At 43.0% G+C, this 19,190-nt stretch overlaps 1 protein-coding gene across 1 annotated transcript; it reads right to left on the bottom strand.

Annotated features, from left to right (window-relative positions):
* Window positions 1–720: 720 nt before the first annotated feature.
* Window positions 721–2,307, bottom strand: LOC308099657 (E3 ubiquitin-protein ligase TRIM39-like; the record flags this gene model as incomplete). Its single annotated transcript, XM_080448393.1, has 1 exon — window positions 721–2,307. One exon carries the CDS (start codon window positions 2,305–2,307, stop codon window positions 721–723), a length of 1,587 nt encoding a protein of 528 aa, XP_080304519.1.
* Window positions 2,308–19,190: the final 16,883 nt, after the last annotated feature.

The following is a 19,190-nucleotide window of genomic DNA, read 5'->3' on the forward strand; positions in this document are numbered from 1 at the left end:
AAGGCAGGGAAAGTCTATTTCCAGGATGTCTAAAACTCTTACCCATGTATCGCGGTGACCTCATCTGTGTCGGCGACTACGCGCTTGTTTCTTCCCAGAGCTGGTGTGGAGGTTAGTTGTGAACCCGGTTGTCGTATTAGTGTAAAAAAAAGTCGAGTAAACGTGAGCAATCGCCGATCAAGATGTCCAAAGTGATTGTTTGTCATAACTGAGTGTGCAGTGTGTATGAAAAAAAAGGAACTCTAAAAAGTACAAAAAAAATAACAAAAAAAACTCAAACTCCAAAATGATATAACGGAGCTAGTATGGAAGCAGCCGTGTATTGAGGCGCTCCCATGATTCCCAATTTGAGAAGGAGAAATAGTACACTACTCACAATCCTAAAGTATAGCAGCGACATCTCTAATTGGTCTCTAAATTATCATTAAAAAGTCACTACCAGTCAACTACAATATCACCATTAACATGAAAATATAAAAACTATAATAATGACAAAGGTTAAAGGAGTCTTGCACCTTTTCCTAGATTATTATTTATTAGATTATTAGATAGATTATTATTATTATTATTATTATTTCACCTGATAAAAATGGAGTCATGATTCATGATGGTTGGCTTGATTCCAGGCTTAAAACTCTTCATATGAGAATTTTATGAAACATCTATTTCTTGGGAATGGGAAACTCATCTTTTCATGAAAAGCTGAGGATTGAGGTAATACTAGACTCTATTCTGAGATTTGACAGGAGAGATGATCAGAGGAGCAGAGTTTCTACCATTATAATTGGGATCAGGACTGAAAATTGGATAGAGCTTCTCAGTGAAGGTGCAGCCAGTGAAAGAGTAGATGTGGACTCTTGTCTCCACATCATAAAAGGAGACCAGACCCTCCTCATAATCCACAAACACTCCCACTTTCTGGAGCTCTTCTCTGACGAGAAGCAGGACATCAGGGCCAGCAGCAGCCTTGTACTCCGTTCCATTCCTCAACCATATAGTCCAGTAACCGTTGTTGGGGATCCGTGTGTTGGGACTCTTCCTGTTGATGGACTCTCTGGCCACTCCTATAACCCAGTCAGTCTTCTCTTTAATCTGAACCTCATAGTAAAATCTTCCAGAGGAGAAGCTTTGCTGCCCTAACACATTGGTACAATTGGTGAATCTCTCTTTGTTGTTTGGGAGACTCTTCTTTACGTCTCCATGATACACTCGTTTTCCATCCTCAGACAGGATGAGTCTGCAGTGTGCTGTATCTGGGTCCAGAGTCACATCTACCGCATACTGCTGGATCCTCCTCAACTCAGCATCATACAGCTTCTTAATCTCCTGACTGAGTGTCTTCTCCAGCTGAATCACAGTCGTACTCACAGTCCCCGCGTACGAAGACTGATGGACATTGTCCTTTGTCCAGTCCTTGGTGGGCGGAGGGGTGTTGATGGATGTGAAGTTCTGGAGGATGTTGAGGTGGTCCTCAGTGTGTGAGAGCTGCTTCAGCTCAGAGCTTCTCTTCTTTAAATCTGTGATTTCCTTTTGCAGCTCTTTGATGTAGCATTTAGCCTGTTTCTCCATTGTTTTATGCTTTTCAATACAGCTCATCAGAGCAGTGAGGACCTGCACACATGTGTCTGTTGTTTCTTTGTCCGCGTCTTTCTTGCTGAGCTCTAATGAGTGTTTGACCTCCTGAATCTTCATTTGTCTCTCCTGGATCATCTGCTGAACTTCAGCCTCTGTCTTTCGCAGCTCAGCCTTCTTTCCTTCACACTCTTCTTCCAGGGATACAATTTGATGTAACTTGTGGTCTGACTCGGTGCAGAACTGGCACACACACATGTGGTCAGTCTTGCAGAACAGCTCCAGAGGTCTCTCGTGTTTCTTGCAAATAATGTCTTCCAGGTTCCTTACGGGGTCAATTAGTTTGTGTCGCTTTAACGCTGAGACTCTCTGATGGGGGTCCAGGTGAGTCTCACAGTAGGAGGCCAGACACACCAGGCAGGACTTCAGGGCCTTGATCTTGGTCTCAATGCAGACGTCACAGGAGACTTCATCTGGCTCAGCAGGTTGCTGCTGTGACTGCCTGAACTGATCAGCCATCTCAGAAATAAAAGTATTGACGAAGACCTCCGGTCTCTTGGAGAATTTCCTTTTACATAGCGGACACTGACACACATCGTTCGTATCCCAGTAATGTGTGATACACGTTTTGCAGTAGTTGTGTCCACACAGAATGGTGACTGGATCAGCGTACACATCCAGACAGATAGCACAGCGCACCCGCTCTTCAGAGAGCATAACACTTCCACACGCCATTTCCGAACACAGAGCAAAATTGAAAAGTCGAGTCACTTTTATGTGCACTGACCCTTTTGTCAGACCATGTCGCGCTGACGTCACACAGGCACGCAACGTCGTCACAGAATCAGTGTTGGAAGCGAGATGGAGACGGCAGAAAGCACAGCAGGGCAGTGTTGATTTTGACAGCAAATTTTGATTTAGTTTTAGTCATAGTCTATTGAATAAAATTCAATTTAGTTTTAGTCATATTTTAGTCATCTGAAATGTTTTAGTTTTTGTCTAGTTTTAGTCGACTAAATATCATAAGGTTATAGTCAACTAAATCTACAGTTGATTTAGTCGACTCGAATGTATTTTGGCGGTGCCTTGATGCCGTTGTGATGGCTGATTTTACACTTGGTTTCATGCTGAAAATAGCAGATCTACAAGCTCACAACGCGTTGCAGCGCGACGCGTTGTGAGCTTGTAGATCTGCTATTTTGAGAGCACAACACCCGAGCACAACCAAACGTAAAATGACTTGTCTTTTAGTTCTACTGGATCTCTTCTCCACTAGTCCCTCACTAACATTTTAGTCTAGTTTTTATTTGTTGACAAATTGTCAATACATTTAGTCTTCGTTTTAGTCAACATTTTTTATTTCGTTTTTATCTAGTTTTCGTCAGTGAAAAAAGGTAGTCGACGAACATTTTTCGTCATAGTTTTAGTCGACGAAATCAACACTGCAGCAGGGCACATACAGTAAGAGGGCCATCTCTCCCTGGCGGTGGATGAAAGCATCGGTTGTGTGTCACATGTCCAGAGTGTCATATCGTGAGAGTGAGTTACTGGGACAGTGCAACGTCAACAACAAAGTAGAGTTTCTCCTGTTTTGTCCCTCTGAAAAAAAGCAATTTGAGGGTCAGAATGTTTGGAAGATGTGTGGCTTGTGAAGAATGGGTCCAATCATTTTGTTCAGTGACCATGGGGCAAAAGAATCAGTCACTGTGTTCACGTTCACTTCCCCCATTGGAATTAATAGACTCACAACCTGTATGAAACCTATATTGTCTCCTAAACGGGCGACCACTACGGGATACCTACGGGAAGTAAAAGAGAGAAGGGCGTTCTTGCCTTTCTATCGTCTGTCTTGGCCAAAGAAATATAGCCCATTCCACACTCTGTCCGCCACTATAGGCTATGCTACACAACTGGTCTACAGTAATTTAGCGTGGTTGCTTTTGACTTTTTTCTATCTAGTATTTCTACATTGTGGTATTGCAACTTTTGCAACTGAATTGAAAACAACAAAAAAACAACAACAACATCAGAACAATGCGGTTCTCAACATTTTCTGGAACAGGGCCAGAGCCGTCTGGGAGAAATGCGGGGCCCTGTGCGAAGTTGCGTGCACGCGCGCAGCGCGCGTGCGCGCCCCCATCCCCGCGCGCGCCATCCCCGAGTTTTAGGTGGTTATTTGCGGTTATTTCTCGGTATAACTCTTACTAAACGTGAATCTGTTCACTTTTTTTTTTTTTTTTTTTTTTTTTGCGGGGCTCCCCCAAGCGCGGGGCCCTGTGCGGCCGCACCGTTCGCACTACCCTTGGTGCGGCCCTGAACAGGGCCCATCTGAAAATCAAAAGCGCTCGCGGACCTCGTGCATTTTCAGAGCATGTTATGATCAATCAACAGATTGATCAATGGAACCAACATATACTTTAATTTCCCATTCAGCAGTACTGTAACACAATGAAAACTCACTTCTCAAGGTTTGAAAGAGGAAATCACCATGACTTTTTTTCTTTTTGTTTTTTACGTAATTATTTTATGTTATATATCATTCAAATCTGAGGGTTCTGCCAAGTATTTAGGGGCCCACATGCAACACCCTCACGGCCCACCGGTTGAGAACCACTGCATCAGAGTACTTCTTCCAGGAGAGAGGAGGAGGAGGAGGAGACGTATATGGCGGTGTAATGGAAGAGGAGAGAGGAGACAGACCGTGACGAACGGAACATGAAGGGCAAGGCACAGCGGAGCTGCATGCAAAGGCCATGTGCTCACAAACGTGTCAGCCCCTGCCAACGACATGTGACCGCGTAGCAGTGGTGGGAAAAGTATTCAAATTTTGTACTTAAGTAAAAGTATAAAAACTGCAATGTAGACATACTCTGTTACAAGTAAAAGTCCGGAATTCAAAATGTACTTGAGTAAAAGTACACAAAAGTATTGGTATCAAAATGTACTTAAATTACCAAAAGTAGAAAGTATGCATGATGCAGAATGTCGCACGATGCAGAAGTTTTCAAATGTATTAAAATCTTTTGAAAATAGCAGATCTACAAGCTCACAATGCGTCGCATCGCGACACATTGTGAGCTTGTAGATCTGCTATTTTCAAATGGCCGAAATGTATACAGGGCTGAAGTGGGTAATGTATGCTTTGTAATAATAATCAAAATCTGTAAAGTAACTAGTAGCTAAAGTTGTAAAATAATTGTAGTGGAGCAGAAGTATAATATTTGCCTCTGAGATGTAGTGTAGTAGAAGTAAAAGCACTGACATTTTGAAATGCTCCAGTAAAGTAAAAGTACCTCCAAAATGATACTTGAGTAAATGTACTTAGTTACTTTACACCACTGACGCGTAGTAGCTGAGAGACTCTCGGCAGTGCTGTGGTGTGCGCGAGCGTGCGCGCGTGTGTAGGCCTACTTGTTTTACTATACCACAAGTAAAGCAGGAATTTGAGAAATAGACAACTGTGTGGACAATTCTTCCTGGTCCTGAATGGAGAAATCCGGTTTATTCATGGTTAAAAAGGATAACAATGAGGAAAAGAGAGAGTAATATTTACAATGAGGAAAAGATTATGGTCGGAGTAGAGGTCAGGTTTAGGCTTTAGGGGTTAGGCTTGGAGTTAATGCCTGATTTATACTTTTCGCAGCGGAAAGATATAGCCGTTCTACAAGCTCACAACATAGACATACAGACAGGTGAGCTTTTAGAGTGGCTATTTTGGGCTTTCAGGGTTACGGTTACGGTAAAAAATGTTGGTGTCCTCAGAATTTCAGTAATACAAACCTGCATGCATGCGTATATACGTGCGGCAGAAGCAGGCTTCCCACACGGTGTACACTGGTGAGAACTATTCTGTGGGTGCGTGCGTGTGTGTGCGTGTACGTGTACGTGTGTGTGTGCACGCCTTCCCAGAGCAGTTAATGAGTGTCGCGCCTGTCACAGACATGCGCAGAGCAAGTTCTGTCAGGGAACTCAGTGCAGTTGTTGGCGGCCTACCATTGGACCGCCTCAGCTCCACGTTCACATCCACTCATCCGCTCACACTCATTTCATTCTCAGACCGCTCTATTTAAGCTGGGAGTTTGCACTTCTCATCCTGCTTGCTTTTGCTGCGCTCTTGCTATTGATGCTGCTGTGATTGTACACTGCTGTCTTGCTAAAATTGCTGCTCACCCTCCACCACCCCAGCTACCACCTGTCGTTTTGGATCTGCTGTTTATGTACGGGGGATTCGGAGTCCCTATGGTTGGGAGATGCGCTTTATCAGAGTACCTAAAAGCAGATCCAATTCATCGCCAAACCATAATAAATATATTGCTCATTTTATATTCAAGAAATATATCTTATCCTTCATGAGTTGTCTTTATCCATTTATGAGTTGTCCTGACCGAACTACAGAAACTACTGAGCGCCATGTGACATGCCACAGTGATTCTCGACGATATACAAGCTCATAGCGCGGCACTCGGTGCCGCGCTATGAGCTTGTATATCTGCTATTTTGTGAATAGCCAAAGAAATCTCTAAAAATGACACACAGATGCGTTCCCGGTCTTATTGGGTCAAAAAGCGTGACTCAAGGCGCCGCATGGGACAAGCCAGCATACGTATATACCGCAGGATTCCAGAAATACACATGCCATTGTATCTGTCATCCCACTTGTTCCCCCCCCCCCCCCTCCCCGTGCACCTGCACTCCTCCTGATGATGAGGCGGCGTGTGGGTGGGCCACGGGCGTATTTAGGCGGCCTGCCGAGTATGCTGCTTTCTATGCTGCAGTGTGTGGGATGTGCATGAGGCTGACCTCTCTGCCTTCAACATCTCTCATGGAGGAAAAACAGAGTGGGGGGGGGGGGGGGTTGGTGAGCAAGGCAGGCTGCAGACGACAGCTGCAGAAACACAGGAGGGGAAACGTCATGAGTATTATAGGGATTGGGGGATTGTTCATTTGTTGATCAGCTGTGATCGCCTTATCGATCCTGCAGCTGCGCAAATCGATCCGATTCCTTATTGCCAGTGGTGGGAAAAGGTACTCACGTGTTTTACTTAAGTTAAAGTATCGATACTGTAATGCAGAATTGCTCTGTTACAAGTGAAAGTCCGGAATTCAAAATGTACTTGAGTAAAAGTGCAAAGGTAATGGTATCAAAATGTACTTAAAGTACCAAAAGTAGAAAGTAGGCAACTCATTATGCAGAATGTCCCGTTTGACAAGTTTTCAAAATAAAATGTATACAAATCTTTTGAAAATAGCAGATCTACAAGCTCACAATGCATCGCATCGCATTGTATATACAAGTGTGTGATATATCTAAAGCAGAGGCATGCATTTGTACAGATGGAACCGAAGGATTTCAGTACAACGACATCACTCTAGTTTTGGTTTCCCAGTACGATGCCACGCGTCCTTGTCCTGTCACTGTGGTAAGGTTTCCAGGGAAACGCTATTAAGGACCATGCAGACACTGGTCCTTTTGTAGAGCCATCGAGTGAGATGAGGTTTGAGGCACACATCTCACCAGAGAGACCACTTGCCAAATGTAATTACATGCTGTTAATGTATTGTTTACGGCACGCTTCTCCTTTTTCTCTCTCTCTCTCTCTCTCTCTCTCTCTCTCTCTCTCTCTCTCTCTCTCTCTCTTTAGTGCTGCTGTCACTGCTTTTATCCCACAAGAGCCACAAAACGTGCTCTGACCATTCAGAGAAGGCTTTGGCTAATTCAAGCAGAAAAACTCTTTGGCTTGCGACCGCACGGCCTAGAGAGAGAGAGAGAGAGAGAGAGAGAGAGAGAGAGAGAGAGAGAGAGAGAGAGAGAGAGAGAGAGACATTGATATGGTCTTATGCAGTGGTTCTCGACCTCTACAGGGCCCACTTGAACATTTTTAAAGTGTTCGCTGCCCACCCATCATGATTATTTTAACGATCAATCAATTGCGTTCCGGCTTTGATCAATGGAACTAACGTAGTCAGTGAAGCTCCTATTTAACACTTTTTTTCCCCCAGGTTATAAAGGAAAGATTCCATGAAATTCTTTCCACATTAAAGGACGACTTTAATTCATTTTCAACATATCTTCATATAATTGCTCATTATAATTTGGTACCATACTCGGTCTGTGTCTCAGAGGGGGGCTGTGGACAGTTCAGAAACCCGCCTACCAGTGAAATCATCAATGGGGAATCCAAGCTAATAGAAACTGCAGGCTTTCGATTCCTTGAAAGTTAGCAGTGATGACCATAATGAAGATAGGTTGAAAATGGGTGAAGTCGTTATTATCATTACAATCTTACTGTTTTGCCAATTATTTGGGGGGTCCACTTGCAATACCCTCGCGGCCCACAGGTTGAGAACCGCTAGTCTTATGGAAATAAAGAAACACTGCGGTCTTCTCATTGCAGAGCATGTTTTGTGTTATTAAAGGGGGAATGGCATTTATTTGATATGGGATTGTGTTGTCCCTGCTGGCACAGTGAGTAGCCCACTGCCACTGTTTTGTATAGACCTTTTCTGCGATGACAGCTTTGGTCAGAGTTAGATAATGACTCAGGGAATCAAGGGAAATAACTCTGAGAGATAACCAGAGAGCCAGCTAATAATTGTAAAGAGAAGATGAGATGCTGCTCAGTTCACTGGACTATCGGTAACTATCTCCATGTGTTGCCCTCCTTGAAAAGTCCAGACTCCACATGAACTCTGTTCTCTTTTTGGCAACTTTATTGTTCCGATTCTGTTGTATTTAGTGTTTTTGTTTTCACAAAGCAGTTTTCACAGCAGCTTCACTTCTCCACACTCTGTCTCTAGCACACCTTCTCAGGTCAGTCACTGCTGCTCTGCTCTGCTCTCTTGAAGGCACAGTCACAATTTGTCTCTGCATTGCAATGCTACAGGAGCAATGAATATACAAAACCATGGAAGATTATTACAATAAAGAAATCAAACTAAAATACCTGTATGTTCAGAGTTAGCACAGCTTTTCTTATACCCATTTAACTCTAGATTGCAGCACCTGCACAGCAATGGGTCCAAAATGACATGTAAAGCCTTGAACCGATGCAAATAATAATATGCATTATCTGTCTCCAGAACATATGAAACTAAAGGATAATTTAAAATCATGATGAAATACGTTGGTGTACTCCCTCATTATAACAGGCGGTAGGGCCTGTGCACTGCAGTAGAAACAGGCGGTAAGGCCTGTGCACTGCAGTAGAAACAGGCGGTAAGGCCTGTACACTGCAGTAGAAACAGGCAGTAATTAAGGCCTGTACACTGCAATAGAATCAGGCGGTAAGGCATGTACACTAGAAACAGACGGTAAGGCCTGTACACTACAGTAGAAACAGGCGGTAAGGCCTGTGTACTGCAGTAGAAACAGGCGGTAAGAGGAAATTATGGTAAAAGTCTTACAGCATGAGCGGAACATTGCTCCTGTTATGTAACACTGAACAGAGCCGCTCAGCAGCTTATAGTATACCTCATGCACAGCGTGCGCACACACACACACACACACACACACACACACACACACACACACACACACACACACACACACACACACACACACACACACACACACACACACACACACACACACACACACACTGTACATATAATATGAATACTATGAACTAGTAACATGCATACATAGGGTGCGTTCGGAAATTACGCACCGGAGCACACTCGCCTATTAGTTTGTATTGGCCAGTGCACTCAGTGCTGTATTTTCGAACGCACCCCTAGTATGTGTGCATATTACTCAGCCTCTGATGGAACAGCAGACCAACGTGGGACAACCACAGGTGTAGATGAGGCTTTGATTGTGTGACATCACACCATGCACACATTTTTAGTGTGGCCTGAGGCCAGTTCACAGTGAGTGCTCATCTGATGCATGGGTCTTAGCACACATTAAGCACTTAAACCCTGTACAAAATAAAAGAGATGCTATGGGGTGTTGAACCGGTAGAAGGTTCTTTCATTCAGGACTTTGACATAATGGTGAACAGAAGCACATCTTGTAGCTCCACGGGATTTTACCTGTATAAATAAAGGTCAAGGTGTGTGCGCCTGCGTGTGTGTGTGTGTGCGCATGTGCGTGTGCGTGTGCGTGTGCGTGTGCGTGCGTGTGTGTGTGTGTGTGTGTGTGTGTGTGTGTGTGTGTGTGTGTGTGTGTGTGTGTGTGTGCACGCGCTTGCATGTGAGTGTGTCCAAAATTTTACATCTTTACAAATGAAGCCAGTAGAGAGAAGGTCAGCCATCAGTCAGTAGATGACTGTGTTTGTTTTGTTATGTCTGTGGTGTATATGTTCATTGTGTGTCCGTGGTGTGTGTATGTTCAGTGTGTGTCTGTGGTGTGTATGTTCAGTGTGTGTCTGTGGTGTGTGTTATGTTCAGACCAATCTGGGAACCCATTTGGTAAATACATTTGTTTCCCTCTGTTTTTCCCTCTGGGGGCACCACCTTCTTTTTTGTGTAGAAACATGAACTCGGTTTGGCTCCTCCCATTTCTTAGTCCACTTCTTCCCGGTTTGTTTCTGTGTTTATTATTAGTATCCTATACTATCCTATACTAACAATAGCAATTAAGGCAGTGGTGCTGACAGATTCTGCCGTTAGCAGAAGCTGTCTTGAGAGATTATGTTCACACAGGCTTTCAGGGTCAGCATGACGCTGACCTCCACATCTTTCATGTTCTCCTTTTCTTTCTCCAGTCTGGAGACATATTTTCACAGGAAGCCCACACACCCTGGTGTTGTGTGCAACTGCTGAAGCCGCATAGGCAGCCCAAGACTGTAGGCTACAACCAGTGGTGGAAAAAGTACTACATTATTTTACTTAAGTAAAAGTATCAATACTGCAGTGTAGAAATACTCTAAAAGTAAGGTATTCAAAATTACTTGAGTAAAAGTAGAGTAGAGTAAAAGTACTGAAAATGGGAAATACAGTAAATTCCTCAAAAGTGTACTTGTCTTAAGTACAGTATAAGTAAATGTACTTAGTTACTTTACACAACTGGCTACACCATTGGTTTCCAAACTTTTTTGGGGTGAGGATCAGGGCCCACTTGAAACATCTCGAAAGCGTTTGCGGAGAGTAGGCTAGCGCTCGTGGTACATTTATTTTGCGTTCACTATACAGCGCATATCCATGGTAATTGTAACGTCTCGCCCGTCTTCTGTAACCTGACTCCGCCAGATGGAAGAAGCTTGCGTCACATTTGTTTCACAGGCCACTTCCATCTGGGACCTCGGTAGCACAATCGATGACGGGGCGGTCCCTTTTTTTCAAGCTACTTGGCAGGTGATTGGATGGGACCGTCTGTCTATCACCGTCTATCAACCAATCATATTGACAGGTCTCGCCAAGATCCAGCCCCTAGCAGCCGCTGATTGGTTCGCACACGCAGGAACTGTATTGTGAACCTGTGAAGTCAATACCGCCCCCATCTGGCGGAGACCCTCAATTTGCCTCTTCCTTGCTGTGTGCTTCGGTCACACACACACACACACACACACACACACACACACATACACACACACACACACACACACACACACACACACACACATCTGAGTCCTAACAATAAATATTGCTACTGCTGCATGTGTTCTCAAAATGCAGACACAAAAAGTGTGGGACGGTGCACGCACGCAGCGGTGGAAGAAGGACTCAGATATTTGACTTAAGTAGAAGTAGCAATACCACAATATACTGTAAAAATACTCTGTTACAAGTAAAAGGCCTGTGTTCAAAATGTTACTTAAGTAAAAGTACCAAAGTATTGGCATCAAAATATACTTAAAGTACCAAAAGTAAAAGTACTAAAATGTTTGAAAATAGCGACTATTTTCAAATAGCCTAGGAATAAAATAGGGCTAAAGTGGTTAACATATATTGTATCTGAAAAGAAACTAAAGTTTTCAAATAATTGTAGTGGAGTAAAAGTAAAATATTTGCCTCTGAGATATAGTGGAGTACAAGTAAAAGTATTGAAAATTGGAAATACTCCAGTAAAGTAAATATACCTCAAATTGTACTTAAGTACAGTACTTGAGTAAATGTACTTAGTTACTTTACACCACTGCACGCACGCACGTGCAAGTGTTCAGGTGTTCGAGCAAAAGCTTTCCAAGTGTTCAGGTGTGAAGTGTTCAGGTGTTCCTGTTTATTCTAATGATCAATCAAATTGATTGTGTTCTAGCTTGGATCCACGGGTGCTTCAGGGCCCATGGAGAAAGTCAAGCACCCACAGGGCACAGTGCACTGGGAATGCTCATATGCACCAGGTTGTGTGTTTTCGCCGGTCTGATACTGCACGCAATGCTGAATGGATCTCTGTCATTCAAACGTCATTGTAATCTGAAAAAGTCTGATTGTTACTGTACTGTATGTATGTCCTTGTGCCAGTTATGATTTCTATCATCAGCCAATAAAATTGTATGACTTGAAATGTACTCACTCTCCCCTCCGTCCCTCTCCCTTTGTCTCTCTCCTCTCTTGCTCTCTCTCTCTCCCTCTCTCTCTCTCTCACACACACGCGTGCTCTCGCTCCCTCAAAGTGTGAGAGAGAGAGAGAGAGAGAGAGAGAGAGAGAGAGAGAGAGAGAGAGAGAGAGAGAGAGAGAGAGAGAGAATTGCCCTTCTCAAAATGCCTACTCTGGTTTGTCAGTAAAAAAAGATATATGTATATTTTTTTGTTTCATATATAGAGATTTTGTTTTGGGGCTTTTATGCCTTTATTGATAGGATTATATTAGGGGAGTGACATGCAGCAATGGCCGTCGGGATCGGGACTCGAACTCGCAGTCAGGCTACTTTGGAGTCTAGGTGCCTGGACCGCCACGCCATGCAGCGTCTATCAATTCATCAAGGGGTTAAAACTTGGTAGTCCCTGCAGGGTCCTTGGTGTGGAAAAGTTTGGGACGCCCCAGGCTAGAATCACAGTGCTCCTAAATCCATCGCAAAGCAATTCTGAAATACAGAAATCAAGATGTGAGATCCAGTCTTCTTGCTTCACTGACTCTGCAACTATTTAATTATAATGCCCTGATTTTCCTTATCGGTATGATTCAACTCAAGTAAAAATAATTGTCTTGATAACATGCTATTCTGAACCAGAAACTATAGTGGGCAGTTACTCTGAAATTATACACAGTAAAAGGCTGAGTGGAAATGAACAAAAGCCAGAGTAGAAGTTAAAATGACCCCCAGAAGTGTGAAATACCCCTTAACCAGTGAATTTAATGAATACACATTCATAGTGAGTCCTGCAGTATGTCATAACTTGTACTTTTCTAGAGGGTGGGAGTCACCATTAATTTAGTGGATGTCTCCTTTAAAAATCAAGTGTTGATTGATTGATTGAATACTTTATTAGTAAGAAATTTAAACAGCATGTGGTACTGTAAGACATTTAGGCTAAAAGGACAAACAATCCTTATTGTTATTGTGGTCCTATGTATTCAATTTATCAACATAGCATAACAAATTCATGGTATGTATGTCAGGGGTCTTCAACAGGGGGTCCGGGACCCCTAGGGGGTCCTCAGAGCTACTACAGGGGGTCCGCCAAATATTTTGTCTGATATGATTTTCTTTTTTTACATTAACCTCTTGAACCCTAGCATCCCTTTTCTGAGGAGAACTTTAGCCAAAAATAGCTGATCTACAAATCTACAAGCTCACAACGCCTTGCAGCACGAGGCGTTGTGAGCTTGTAGATCGGCTATTTTTGAAGAAGAAGAGGTATAGGTGTAGAGGGAAAAAAGAGCAGGCCAGGTTTTTTTAAAATAAGTTTAATCTGAAACACAATTATATACAATATAGAGGGGTTCCATGCTTTATCTCTCACTCAGCTGGGGGGTCATTGGCCCCTGCTGTATGTGTTCATGATATGTATTGACCCCCATGTAGACTGTGGTTAAATGTAGGCAATTGGGCCTTTTTTCTCCATTGTTTTGAATGGTCACTGTAGTGAATACTGAAATAATCAAGTTGATTCGGACTGTGTTGGTACCCCGAATATTATAGAATAACTAATCTCTCAAGAACAGATTCTGCTCTGTGTTTGAATCTGTCGGGGGGGTTCGTCATAACGTGTACGTACTGACCTACAAGTGGGCGTGCCTTCAGATCAGGAAGCAGGCCACGCTTTACCCAATCAAATGTAGTGGGCGGGATTTACTGTCTGTGCTCTGCTTCCCACTAAAAACAAAACCGAAACTCATTTAACAATAGCGTCCTCGGAGCAAACAACCACGGAAAGATATTCACATTTTAACTTGCTCTTTCATCATAGAAACAAGTGGGCTTATAACCAAAACGATCCATGTTCTCTGGGAGAAGTGGTGTTAGTGTTCTGTGTAGAAATATTGTTAGTGGGAATGAAAACATAGTCGCACCACTGGAAGTGAAAGGCTGAAGGCAGACCAAAACCCCGGTTTCCTTGCGCACGGGTCCACCATATACCCTCTCCCAGAGCCAAGTGAGAGAGTAAAAAACAGCAGAGGGCGCTGTTTTTCCTTTTCATTTGGCGATGGGTTCCCAGATTGTAGTATAACAAGCAAGTGTATTGTAAAATGGTAAATGGTGCATTAATCCACCAATCCATTATGAGGTTGTAGATCTGCTTTTTTTTTTTATCGTGGAAAGGTTTGTGAAAATCTTTGAATATATATATTTTTAATATGAATTTTATTGCAATTCATCCATTTGTAACTCTGAGACTGTACAAATGGATTTGTACACGTACAGTACTCTGAGTTAAATTAACACTGAAAAACACTACGATTTTAATGATAATATAACATTCATATTAAAAAAAGTGATACCAATAAATAAGAACTTAAAGCATACTATGTTAGTGCCATCCAAGGTGGAACACAATGGATTGATTGATCATTAAAATAAACATGCTCTGAAAATGCACACGGCCCACCCATCTGACCACTTGACATGGCAGCCGAATGGCTGCCGTGTCAAGTGGTCACATGGGCGGGCCCACGAATGCTTTCAATTTTTTTTTCAAGTGGACAGTGGAAGCCACCAGGTTTATTGCATAGCCTTCTCGGGCATCTCGAGGCTCAGTGAATTCCAAAATGATTAAGGGGCCCAAAAAGGGGCGCAGCTCGTACATGTGTACAACTCCTCTGAAAGATCTGTCCAAATGTGGAACACAGGCTTGACGGCTTTGTAGGGATTAACCTACAGCCTTTTTTTTTCCTTTTCTTTGTCATTACATTGTTGGCACTTTTTTAAAGAAAGTGCATTTGGAAGCAAAAGGTCTAAGATACAACATGTATCTCATGCAAAGGCTAAAATGTCATTTAGATAGCATGTTATGTAGACAGATGCCAGGTCATTGTTGACCTGGCATCCTATTGTGTGCATAGTTTCAATGTACAGATTATTGTTTTTTTTTGTGTATTCTACTGTTAGACTGATGATACGTTCTTAGTTTACCTATGATCCTAGATTACTATTTCTATGCATTTGATGTATTACCTTGTGTTGTCCTTGTGTAAATTGCTCTGGATTGAGAGCGTCTGCTAAATTGTAAATTGTACAGTTCTATGCATGTAGCCTACTATACACAGTTAAAAGCCTCAGTGCTAATTGAGTGTAGCCTACAATCATACTGTACAAATGGAGCCACTGGTCCATTGTGGTTCCATTTGTACACTCTTTTATTAGAGGATTTGAACTGTGTAGCTACTATTGGGTTAGGGTTTCATTCAGTGAACCCAACAATTATTTGGTGCAAATGGTGCCAGTTTCAAATGCATGGGTTAGTCCCCGACTTTTAACTGTTATTATGTTCAGAATTTCATCTTCATTGTATCTGTTTATTTATTGTCTCCGCCAGGCCGAAAGGCATGGCGAGAGAGTATGTTTTGCCCCCCGTCCGTCCGTCCGTCCGTCCGTCCGTGTGTGTGTGTGTCCGTCCTTGTCTGCGACCAGCTAATCTCCGCCACCGTTGGCCCGGTCGCTGTGAAACTGCACACACACACTCCCTGGCTGTCCCAGCAGAACCTCTGCCCCACATTTTTCAGATCAGGCTGTCATAGCGCCACCATGAGGCCGACTTTTGCAAAACACATTTTTGGATACGACTCCTATAGATTTTCTCCAAAAAACACGCAAATCAGTACACAGTATCTCTATAGTCATGTGATCATCACGGATCTGTCCGATTTACCAGATTCCATCCTGATTGTCTAAGATTGCCTCCCAAAGTTTGCAGGATTGGATCATTTTGAACACAATGCCTCAAATCATGAACGAAGCATGCGATTTCTGTGACATTTTCCATGCAGATTCCCACTTGGCCCAGGAAGAAATGCCACTTGAAAACTTTCCTAACAGCCTCATGGTGGCGCTATAATAGGCCGATTCACGTTTTTCCCTATAACTGCACCGATCTGCGTGAAACTTTGCACGCACACTCCCCAGAGGCCAAGGAAAAATATCTGCCCTGCATTTTTCACATCTGCTTTTTATAGCGCCAACATGAGGCCGACTTTTGCAAAACACATTATTGGATATTACTCCTACAGATTTGCTCCAAAAAACACGCAAATCGGTACACAGTATCTCTATAGTCATGTGATCAACACGGATCTGTTTGATTTAGCAGATTCCATCCTGATTGGCTAAGATTGGCTCCCAAAATGTGCAGGATTGCTTCATTTTTAACACAATGCCTAAAATCATGAACGAAGCATGCGATTTCCGTGAAATTTTCCACGTAGATTCCCACTTGCCACTTCAGAAATTCCACTTCAAAACTTTCCAATCAGCCTCATGGTGGCGCTATAACAGGCCAATTGACCAATTGACATTGCACCGATCTGTGTGAAACTTTGCACGGACACTCCCAAGAGGCCAAGGAAAAACAACTGCCCTGCATTTTTCACATCTGCTTTTTATAGCGCCACCAGGAGGCCGACTTTTGGAAAACACATGTTTGCATATTACTCCTTCAGATTCTATCCAAAAAACTAAAAAGCAAATCAGTACACAGTGTCTTTATAGGCACCGTTGGCCCGGTCGCTGCGAAACTGTGCACACACACTCCCTGGATGCCAATTCAGTACCTCTGCCTCAAATTTTTCACATGGGCATGTTATAGCGCCACCTGGAGGCCGATTTGTGCAAAACCTTTTTTTTTTACATTACTCCTACAGATTTGATCCAAAAGTCATGCAAATCGGTACACAGTATCTCTATAGTCATGTGATCAACACAGATCTGTCCGATTTCCCATATTCCATCCTCATTGCCTAAGTTTCGCTTCCAAAATTTGCAGGATTGGTCCGTTTTGAACAAAATGCCTCAAATCATGAATGCAGCTTGCGTTTTTCGTGAAATTTCACAAACACATTCCCACTAGGTCAAGGAAGAAATGCCACCCTTTTTCACATTGGCCTGTTATAGCGCCACCAGCAGGTCTAATTTAGCAAAACAAATTTTTGGAACAAAATGCCTCAAATCATGAATGCAGTGTCCGATTGCCGTGAACGACCTAAGAATAAATGCCACCCTTTTCACATTGGCCTATTATAGCGCCACCAGGAGGCCACAATAACGTACCTGACCTGGCGGAGACCTGTGCTCCGAGCACTTTTTCTAGTTTTTTCATTCGTTCATTCATTCATACGCCACACACACACACACACACACACACACACACACACACACACACACACACACACACACACACACACACACACACACACACACACACACACACACACACACACACACACACACAGGCACACACACACACGCACACACACACACACACACACACACACACACACACACACACACACACACACACACACACATACAAAAATACATACAGTATATTGCAGACTTAGGCTTTTAAGGCACCTCCCTGTCAAGTACAGTTTGAACACATGAGTTTCAATATGCCCACAGCCAGCCGGCAATGTGGCAACAGCCATTCGTTAAAAGTAGTTTAACTTCACTTCACAAAACCTTCACTGGTGCAGCCTGTTTGCGGTACTTTCTTCATCACGTCTGACTCCGGTTGGCTGTCGCCTTCACCGGAGGCCTGATGTGAGTGTTATAGTGATGACGAAAACAACACCCTCTTTTTGTCTATTTACAGCAGTGGTTCCCGAACCTTTTCATTTCAAGGACCCCCAGTTTACTATGCATTAGGCCACGGACCACCACGAGTCTGAGAGCGAATACAAATGGAGCCAAATGGGCCCTTGCGTGTCCATTTTGTTCCATTAAATGTACCATTTGTGCTGGGGACCCCCTGGAACCCCCTCAAGGACCCCTGGGGGTCCCCGGACCCCACTTTGGGAACCACTGATTTACACAGCAAGTGAATCACTGGTCTCCCAGTGTTCAAGCTACTGATGTGTTAACTTAACAGTGCTCTCCTGCATTGAGTAGCTGATGGTATACTCAAATCATTCAGCAAGTGCAATAATTAATTAATTTTGTTTATTCATAAATAGCCTACATATATACATAGTGAAATGCATATGGTACTTATCCGTATTTATCTGCCTACACTGCTACATCAGCCCTTACAGTCTCCCTACCTTTTTAAATAATATATAATATTGACCATCACATGAACGCAATCCAAGTCTTTAAGTTATTAGCCTTTGGTCGTATAAGGTTGAACTTGATAAATTAACTTCTTATTCTCAATCTCATTACCGTACGCTCTATACTTATAATGTTCAGTGGATCCATCGCATGAGGAACTCGCTTGCCAAAATAAGCTGATCTCCAAGTTGTCAAGACGACACGTTGCAAGCTTGTGTATCTGTCCATTTTGAAGCGTGATGATGTTTATGGTCTCACGTTAGAGTTCCCGGTTGCCTTTTATGGTGTTAAATGGGGTGTGGATGATCTACACGGGAGCGCGCTCGTGACTGTCATAGGCAAAAATGTGCTATATGTGTTGTGTGAGCGATAAGCACAATCTAACGTGTGATTCCCAGCTGCCCTCATTTGTGTGTATCGAAAATACACTCTCCTTTTGTAACTTTATTTACACGTTATTTACGACCAGCTTACTGAATCGGGCCCATTATCTCTATTGTCATGTGATCAAGACGGATCCGTCCGATTCTTCATATTCCATCCTGATTGGTGAATTTCACACATGGCCCGCAATAACCTACCTGACCAGGCGGAGACCTGTGCTCCGACGAGCACTTTTTCTAGTCTTAAACTGTATTTATTATATTTTGACACTTGCTTTGGCAATGCAAACGTATGTTTTCTCATGCCAATAAAGCTCCTTTGAATTTAATTGAATTGAAGTGGTTATGGCCCGGGAAAGGGATGTTAATTATAGTCAGTGTATTGTAAATTGCATCTTGTAGTGTATTTTATATTGTATATTGTATAGTGTAGGGCTGTAGGCTATATATTCTATATTGTAGCCTACGGTGTGTATATTTAGGCAGCCAACACTATAGTAAGCCTACTTGGGTGACTTTATTTGTTTAATTGTTTTTTGTTTTTGTTTGTTTACCATTTAATGGTTCATTCATCACAATCACAGCGAGACCACGCCTCCTCCGTCCCTCTCGCGTCCTACGAAAACAGTACTCTCCTACGGGACAC

Source organism: Gymnoscopelus braueri (genome assembly GCF_963280865.1).
Source record: "Gymnoscopelus braueri genome assembly, chromosome: 13".
Lineage (NCBI taxonomy): Eukaryota > Metazoa > Chordata > Actinopteri > Myctophiformes > Myctophidae > Gymnoscopelus > Gymnoscopelus braueri.